The 9,559-nt window shown below is 40.4% G+C and overlaps 1 protein-coding gene across 1 annotated transcript in view; it reads right to left on the bottom strand.

The window, feature by feature from the left end:
- Positions 1–9,559, bottom strand: part of Elk (Eag-like K[+] channel) — a 55,214-nt gene that overhangs the window by 27,098 nt on the left and 18,557 nt on the right. Inside the window, exons 8-14 of the mRNA XM_065496356.1 lie at positions 5,677–5,890; positions 4,023–4,205; positions 3,281–3,399; positions 3,018–3,098; positions 1,700–1,949; positions 892–1,115; positions 57–244 (exon numbers count right to left, since the gene is read on the bottom strand). Coding sequence (XP_065352428.1) covers positions 57–244; positions 892–1,115; positions 1,700–1,949; positions 3,018–3,098; positions 3,281–3,399; positions 4,023–4,205; positions 5,677–5,890 — 1,259 coding nt within the window. The remainder of the gene's footprint in view (positions 1–56; positions 245–891; positions 1,116–1,699; positions 1,950–3,017; positions 3,099–3,280; positions 3,400–4,022; positions 4,206–5,676; positions 5,891–9,559) is intronic.

Here is a 9,559-nt window from a genome sequence, read left to right as displayed (position 1 = left end):
AAAAGCAAGTGACAGCATGAGGGAGTGAGAAAAAAAGAAAGCATTATTTTCCTTACCTGGTGGCGAGCAGGCTGCGTGCCTTGGGACTTCGAGTGCTGTTGTTGTTGTTGCTGGTCTTGAGCTCCTGACTGGTCTGCAGGGGCGATGACTCGTCGTCAGCGGCTTGCGACTCGTCCGCCTCGCTGATGGAGGGCAGAGTTAAAGACGGAGCCCGGTTCAACTCGTAATCCTCGCACTCGTCCTGCTGTAACACCAGATAATGACAAATGACGTACACTAGCAGAGCGGACAGGAGCCATTTGAAATTCTAATGCGTGCTCGTGGACACTCCAGAGCATGGCGCAAAACGAGTATTGATTATGCTGCGAGAAGAGATGCTAAACTTTAGAATGCAGACCAGGTTCTCCACTCTGTATTCGCTAATGGACGTTGTGAGAATCTCGTTAGCCTACAAAACCATTATGACTGTCCACATTAGTGCCTCATTGCACACAAATGTGTGTATTAACCGTTTTTTACAGCTCATAATTACATAAAAAAATCTGCAACAAAAGATTTAACTCAAGATGTTGAGTATCAATCAGCATGATTTTAAATTCAAAACAATAAAAAATGAATAGATTCCAAGCGGCTAGTCTGATTGTTCAATCCGCCTCCAAGCACGACTTTTTGGAAAGTCCAACGAGGCACGAATCTCATAAAGACTGAGAATAAGGAAAGTAGAGTATCTACTCTCATTAACTGAGAATTTATAAGGTAGCAACGTAAGCATCGCAACCACTCTGCCATTATTGGCCGGGTTTATGAGCTAAGACTTCAAACAAAGTTTTCAATTGAAGCAAGCATAAAAAACTCACAGCAGCTTTGCAACAAAAATATTTCAGCACTTACCTCAGCTTCGTAGCCTTCTCTGAGGTTGTAGGTCAGGTCGTGGAGGATGTCATTACAGAATTCCTGCTGGAATTCGGGGTACAGTCTGAGAACGTCGACCAGGCCCACCATGTTGATGCTCTTCAAGTCGCAATACGTTAAAGCTTTGACAGCGCAGCTGGATTTGGCCACGCCAGTACTGCAGTTTTCAAGGGGAATATCACAACCAACTAGATCACCGGTCCCTGCAGCCAAAAAATAGCCGGAAATTAAATCCTTCCATATTGTGGTAGTTAATTTAGGAGTAGTTTCCATCGAAATTAATATTTTTATCCAACTATAAATTTCTCCAGTATTTTTATCTGTTTGAAGCTGGTTTGAATCAGTTTTCAATTAGAAATATAAAATCCAAATTCAGTTGTTTCTTGGTTTTTCCACGAGGAAAAAATCCAATTTAAATGAAATTATAACTACCCATAACCCTGTATTCAATATTTATTTGTGAGAAGAGAAATTCTCCATCTTAGAGGATTATATTTCTCCAAAGGATGAAGGGATCAATCCTCCTTTCTTGGATCAAAAATTTTCTTCAGAGCTGAAAAAATAATCCAAAATGCCATGCCTATCCTTTCTGAATAAATTTGTAAAAAATAAGTGAATTTTGTTTTTTCAATATGTTTAGTGAAAATTCCAATTAAAAACTTGAAATAAGCGTTTCCAAAAAAACATATTTCAGCAGTGCTTAAGAAATAATAAATAATTTTAATAGTAAGTAAGAAATTCCAACAAAAAAAATTGTTAGAGTTTGAAAATTGCGGACGGGACTGACCCAATATGGCGACCACCATGCCATGGTGCTGCACCTCCATGGAGCCATGGCACAGGTAGTAGAGCGAGTTGAGGGCGTCGCCCTTGTGCACCATGTACTCGCCAGGCGCGCAGAACGTGGACTTGATGTGCAGCGAGAGCAGTTTGAGGCAACCCTGCGGCGCCTGCTGGAAAATGGGCAGCTGCAGCACCTCCCTGTGCAGGTGCATGGACACATCGCCGCGCAGCTCCTCGGGGAACTCTTTCAGGATCTGCCGGCGAGCCAAATTGGGAAATAGATTGCCGTTATCTGCGCCGCCTGTCCACTCCATTTGGCGCGCGCCAAAGGGGTAGACAGAACAGACGCAACACCAGATAAAGTAAATCGCACGTCAAGCGCGCGTCAGACCGGCCCCTGATTCTGACAGTGCCACTAGCGTAGATTGGCAAAGATGTCACACGGGGAAAACGCAAAAAATTGCGGGATTTCGATTTTTGTTACTCGCTTCATCTAGTTCATTCTGTCACAAAAATGTTGTATCTGCTGGCAGCTAATAACAAAAACTTTGTTTTCAAGTTTGAGTCTGTTTTGCCTCTGAAAATATTCAGTCGTCCTTCCCGGTCCTCGGACAGGGATAAAAAGAGCAAAAAATATTTCATTTTGAAATAGACAAAGAGAATTGAAATTTATTTATTTTCCAAATAGTTAAATTCCATCGAGTTTTAATTTTGTTCGTGCATAGAGTCAAATTGTGTGTATAGAATATAGGAGTGCGACTCTAATTTTTTGTTTTGATGCAATTGCATTTCATATAAAATATTAAAAGCAACAACTGCCAGTGACTAATCTAAATACCGTGCAAATTGTTGTCATTTTCCATTCAAGCAAGAAAACCAAAAAAACGCCATGAATCGGATTTCAGCATAATTAAATTAGCTGATTAATCTGCTTGCTCTAGATTTTGAATAATGCAACTGCATAATAAGTTCCGTGCACCACATTTCATGACATAACGCTATTATCAAATCCCTTCTGGGCGAAAGAGGTAATTATGTGGAGCATGCATTATGTATAGAGCGAAGCCTTTCGCGAGCATGAGCGCACGCAGAACGAACGCGGTACCCATGTGAAGGCTTAAGTTTCCCGTTTCCGAGCCCTTTTCTAACTGCTTTTGCCAGTGAACGCGCGTCACGCACGTCGAGATATTATTGACTGCTTGAATAGGGTAGAGTTGCGAGCGAGCTGCCAGCAGGAGCAGGGGATGAGTGAGCGGAAAAGAGCTGCTTTCGCTCTCTTCAAGAGTGTGCTGCTGCTTTTGGAAATGAATGCAAAAACTCACCTCGTTAATGTCAATGCCGTTACTGACGGACCACGATGTTTGGAAGTAATCCTCGATCCGCTGCTTCAAATCCTTTGGGACCTAAGCAGATTAAATTACATAATAACTATGCGAGCTGTACCGAGTACGCTCGCTTTAATGGCTACTCCGGGCTGCTCAACAAGTGTACTCGGTGCTTTATGTAATTACCACAGCCATAAGCGTTTTGAAATTCCGTCTGGGTTAGCGGGGAAGACAGGCAATTAATTTAACTTTTGTTGTACCTGAGCAAGGGCCAGGAAGTCCTTCAGGTCAGTCCACCTGGCCTGGTAAAGGGAGCGTCTTGAGTAGAGCCGCTGGATTATGGCAGTCACGTTACCAAACACAACGGCGTGCATCAGAGCTGGAGCATAGATAATAATTTCAAAACTTTTAATTTTTATTGAGCTACTGGTTTTCCTAAAAGGTTTTTCGAGCCGAAATTTCAATAGGAAAAATAAATAAAATGCAGGGCGAAATATTCAATCAGAGAGACGGAAAATATACCTTTTAAATTAATCACTTGCCGCACTAAGCTGCAAAAAATAGCGATTTTTCAGATCACAAAAACATTTGCCTCGGGTAAAATTTGCAAATCAGGACCGTTTTTCACATTTTTACCTTTACAAAATGTATCAATTATTCATGAACGTCCTCAGTACAGACAACGAAAATATTTTCAATCAGTTGTAGCGGATTAATCGTTCAATATTCAAATTGGAGTATCAAAGTTCGCCTCTTTTTTCTGCCTTTAAGGTAATTATGTTTACCGATTAGGCACCATTTAAATTATCGTGGGCAGAAAGAGCGTAATTCATCGACCAGGGTAGAGAGTGGCAGCTATGCACACTCCAGTGAAGCTAAAATAGGTAGGTGCGCATTTGTTTTGCAAGGAACACGTATTATGGCAAAAATAAAAGTGGCAATCGATCCATTTTCCCTCAAGACTTTCATCAATTTCTTCGACAGGCGGAGGGTTGTACTCACCACCGATGAGCATGATGCACACGCTGAAAACCTTTTCTTGCAGCGTATTGGCCGACACATTGCCGAAGCCAACGCTGGTGAGGCTGGAGCAGGTGAAGTACAGAGCGGTCACGTAGCAGTCCCACTGCGTCAGAGCATCCACGGTCACTACATTCTGCCGCGTGGCCAGTTGTGACAGCCATCCTGAGGAGCAGACAGCACATACCGTGCAAAAAATGCGGCTGCACAATGGTTACTAGAGCAGCAACATCGATTTTATGTCACCGCAAGACAAGAAATTATCCGGAAGATTCTATTAGCAATGTAAGATTGATTATTGTGCAGATACAAAAAATACACATAAGATATAAAATCTATTCAGATTGGATCAAGAGAGGCTTCTATTTCGACTGCTTCAACTGGCTCTTTACTCAAACTTACAAGGCCTACCATACCATCTTTTTTGCATTGTTTTGGCAGCAATAAATTCAAGCAAGGAATTATTTTTTAATTAGTTCACCTCTTTCGAGATTTTTGACGCAAAGAACCTAGAGGCGTTTACATAATATACTTTATAATTCCATGAACGAGGAAATAAGACATATCTAATATGAATTTTTCAAGAGAGTACTTAAATTAATTTCCAAAAGTCCATGGTGTGGGATGCTACAACAAACGAGCAGTATATGTACAAAAAAACCGCTTTTGCACCCTTATGCGATTTCGGCCATATTAAATATTCAGTCTTGATGAGCAAGACTTCTTCTTTCGGTGTAAAAACACTTGTCGGTCTTGTGGAAATTCACACTTTTTTGGCCTTCTGGAATCTGAGCTTTTGAACGCGACCCAACAATCAATATACCTTGGCTTTATTTGTTAAACTGTAATATCCTCTCGTTTAACGATGCACGTGAGTACACGTTGGAAACCTCGGATGTATAATTAAACCATTCCAAGAATACTGCGTTAACCATCATAGCATTCCACGTGACAATTAAATTCCTTGGCAATATCCGTGAAGCTTCAATCAGTGCAGACCTAGGGCTTAGCAACCGTAAACCGCACACACATATGACGCAAGCTAGCCAATCGTGCGGCTGCACCGAAGGGCAATTTGTTTCGTTAGGAAAAAGCCGTGTTTCGGGGCCAAAGGGGTGAACCGGAGGAGCGACTGACGTCACCAAACCTAATTACGCCTCTTTCCTTGATGCAATTTGCTGCGCAAGCTCTTTCTCGCGGCATTTAATTTAACACCGACCGACTTCGCCTCCGCCTTCCTTCACCAAAACTAAATCCAAAATCGCTCGCCCGACGCGTTAAGTAACTCTCCTCTATCAGTGGAGGAATAACACGATCTTGTGTAAATAGCGCTCGTGGCTTTGAATTGCCGTGCGTTAATCTGTTCGCCGGCTGTTTTCAAAGAAGTCAGCTGGAAAGACGCTTGGCAAAGGCAAGCTGTTGGGCAAACCAGTTTCATTTGGCACGGGATAAAACTCGCGCCTCTTATTTGCCAAAGCCAAATAAACTCTGCACTGGTCTGACACAAATCATTAGAAATCAATTTTCCCCATAGCTAACCATGCCTGGACAGCACCATTTTTCAAAACTGACAAGCTGCCAAGCCCAATTTTCCGAGGAACTTTTTTTGTTCTTTCTTTCTATCATGCTTGCTTACCGAGGTTCCATTCCTGCTCGTGGTGTTTTCGCTCCCGCTCGGCGATCACGTACCAAATGCAGGCCATCCAGTGCGCCACCAGGCTGAAGGAGAGCATCAGCAGGGTGAGGATCATGGCCGAGTACTGGCTGTAGCGGTCCATTTTCTGCAGCACGCGCAGCAGCCGCAGCAAACGCGTCAGTTTCAGCAAATTTATGTGTTGAGCGTGGTTTGACTGGAGCAGAGAGCACAGGCAGAAAAAATTAGCAACCTCAAGACGTGCTGGTTTATTTGTCACAAGAAAAAGCAATTATACCGACAATGCTTGTATTTAATCAATGGCCGGGTTGATCCAGGCTGATCTGGTTTGTTTAAGGGAAATTAAAAGCAAAGGTAGAAAAAAATTACTGCAAGAATGAAGAGTGCTGGGAAGTCCTGCACTTACGAAAAGTTTTCTTTAAATCATTTGTGAGGGATTTTGAAATAAAAACTTTTCTGTAGTTCACAATTCCCTCTTTTTCCCTTCATTAGTTAATTTTCTCTCGAGTTTTTAAAGATAAAAAATGATGTAATAATTTCGAAATATTTGAATTCGAGAATATAACTTTATTATTTTATATTATTCATTCAGTTATTCTCTTTGGCTCTTTAGTTCCACCGAGAGAAAACACAACTCCGTGAACGAATTTAAGTCCCGTTTGAATTCTACAGAAGTGTCAAGCCGAGTATTGAAGTGCTTTAGCAACACAGCTGAAATTTGCAATTCAGGTTCAAGCCGACGTACGCGTCAGAGTTCCGTAATTAGGCAGTCGTCTCTCCCTTCCCTAACAGCAACGCAGCAATCAGTCTATTTGTCTTTGAAGCCTAGTGCAATTATCAAATTGAATATACGCTCATCGAGCCCCCGGCGTTTGAATCATTGATTCAGATTCCCGCTCAGTCGCTATTACTTTACTGCTTCCGAAACCCTAACACCAATACCTCAAAGACGAGAGATTGGTCATTAGCAGGAGGGAATTATATTTATCATCAATAGGTAGGCTTTAGAGCTCCTAATAGAACTTACCTTCATTGGCATGCAAACCTGTAATACCAAATATTAATATTCCATGGAATTTAATTAAAAAAAGTTTTAAAAACGATAAATAGCTAAAATTTAGAGTAATGTTTAAATTAAAAGATTAAACCTGTATTTCTTTCAGTGTCTTAAAGTAAAAATATTTTCCTGGTTTTGTCGTGGTGCTTGAAGTTTGGTGTTTGAAACATTTTATGTATGTGATATTTGTTCAGTTTCATTTGTATTACTATAAATCAATTTGAGACGCTCTTTTAAGTCACAAAATATCATATCACCGCATATATTCAATTTTGGTATAGCCCCTAATTAGTGTAGTAATTTAATTCCTCTTTAGTTTAATTCTTTAAATTTCAATATATTTACTAACTATATATATTTATCTCTCAATATTCTTTCGACCCTTGAGCAAAATTTTGATTTTTCTCAAGCCTAGTATAGGTATAACTATCGCATAATAATTACATGGTTTTTACTGCACGGAACACAATTTCCTATACTTTTCCCACAAAATACCCTATATTATAGATCTCTATTTATTGAATTGTTGCCCTCGTTTCAGTCAGATCTGGCACGAAAGAGGAGACGCACTACATTATGCTTTGAGTAAAAAAATAGTTGCTTGTAATCAGCATAATATATTGACTGAAATAGAAACACATAATAGTGCTTGCAAACCTCGCGCAGTATTTCCCGTAAAGGACAGCACCCATTGATTATTTTGTTTTGTAGCATCGGCGGATGCCCTATTCTCGTCATGTAGCTCATTACTGACTCGTTACTGATTCCGTTCCTATTCTGCAGGGGTCTCGTTACCAATTCCGTAAAGGAGCATCAAAAGCGTATAATTAACACAAGGCCATTAAAAAATTCCTTTCTGATTAGATTTCAAGGGGCGGCAATTATGCGGGTGTGACGCGCGGACCGGATTCCGAACGAAGAGATTCCTGCGCACGCAAAATCGGTCTCGTGTGCTGTTTTAATCAAATATGTATTGATTTCCCAGGTGCGCGGATAATTAATGGCAAAGGGCGAGTTTCGGTGTGCGGGTAGCAGGTGATTTCGGCTAAGCACAACTTAATTAAACCGTCAAGGGAATGCGCGCACGGCGCTGAAATTGCGAGGGGCTCTATTAATTGGCCCACGACACATGCGGGCGTTAAGGGTTTTCGCGCTTTTTCGCCCAACCGTGACTAATCCTCACCCTCCGGCATAGTTTGTTTCGAAATTTCAACATGGCCAAGTGGACAGGTACAAGCTCAGGCCGAAGAGGGAGGTGCGCTTAACTAAATTATATCAGATTGAGATGAGGCATACTCGCCATCAAACCTTTCAGCGTGACCCTGCGTTGAAAAAGCTAATTAGCAACAAGAGTTTAACCATCGGAAACGAGGGAAAATTTAGGATATTGCAACATCAACACAATTATTTCGTTTGAAAAACAAGCCTCTTGATCATTTCAGATAACTTTCCAAAGAGTCGATTAAATTTTTGCGTGTTATTTTTGGCTGGAATTTTTTCATCGGATTTTTGACGCAGTGTGAAGTTATTTATCTGCAATATAGGGGATTTTATTAGATTCTTTCGACAAAAAGATTAAAAGAGAGCTTTTTCAAACTTCTTTTTACGCTTCATTCAAATAATTCTTTTCGTGTTTCAGTTTTTCCTCAACGATTTTTTGCAAATAATATCACATTTGGGGGGTGTTTTCATAAATCTAACCTCTTAAACAGCTCTAAAACCAGAAAATATAACGATATTTTTTAACTAAATTAAAAACTCAACGGTTAGCTCAGTTTTCCACTCAGGGCGTGCAGTTCGATCGTTTCTGACTCAAAATTATTTAGTGCCAGTGAATAGAAAGAATGCAAAGACACATTTAAATTAAACAGCAATAATTGATTGTTGAGTATTTAAATTACAAATATGGTACATAGTTTAATAAGCTTGATTGATGATTTAAAGTTTAAAAATTGATGAAGGCCTTTACAAAAATAAATTTGCGCACGATGATAACTTAATTTCTTCCGAGTGTTCACTAACATCAATAAGCTCATATTCAAAGTTGATTACGACTTAGTTTTGCTATCGCTGGAGCTTGGTGTTGTTTGCCCTTTCCTACGTTTTTTTCCAAAGTCTATATAATTCGTCTCATCATCTCACACGCTTCAGTACTGCTGACTTCAAGAAAACGGGCATAAAGGGTCAAGGCTAGAAGGTATTCGCTGATCTCTTTCTTACACAATGCCTACCTCGAATCCATTCAGAACACTAAATTAGGTTGAGTGGTTCGTGCTCATTTGCTGTTAAAATGAAAATTAGAAAAAGCTTATTTCTTAATTTTAAACTAAGTTAACTCTCTCTTATTGAACTTTCCAGTGCATTTTTGACAAAGTTCAAGCTGGTGGTCTGAAGAAACAGAACAAGGAAGACAGAGAAATAAACAAGTGCTTATGGCGATTTCACTGTCAAGGAAGCAAGGATTCCTGTCCTTGTTTTCGGATAATTTCCTTTCGGACAACTTCCGTTTTGAATAAATTCCAACCGGGTAACTTCTGTTTGGGTTTTTTACAAAAATTCTTTCCGATAGCTTACGCGCTCCCTATGTGCTGATCTGGAAGCTTGAAATTGGCAGGACCAATGATCTTGTCACTTTGAATGCGTTAACTTGCTTTCGCGCGGAAACGTGTTCAGATGAACGACCCCGTCTGCATCGGGGGAGCTGGGGGAACAATTCTATCACTTTGTCACATAGGCAAAAAATAAACTGGTCTGTTCTTTTGAGCTTGATTTTAAAATAACCTTAAAGAAGTGTTTCAATTGATTTGT

Source organism: Cloeon dipterum, chromosome X (assembly GCF_949628265.1).
Source record: "Cloeon dipterum chromosome X, ieCloDipt1.1, whole genome shotgun sequence".
NCBI lineage: Eukaryota > Metazoa > Arthropoda > Insecta > Ephemeroptera > Baetidae > Cloeon > Cloeon dipterum.
Note: the sequence above shows the minus strand (reverse complement) of the source record. Positions and strands in the feature narration are given on the sequence as shown.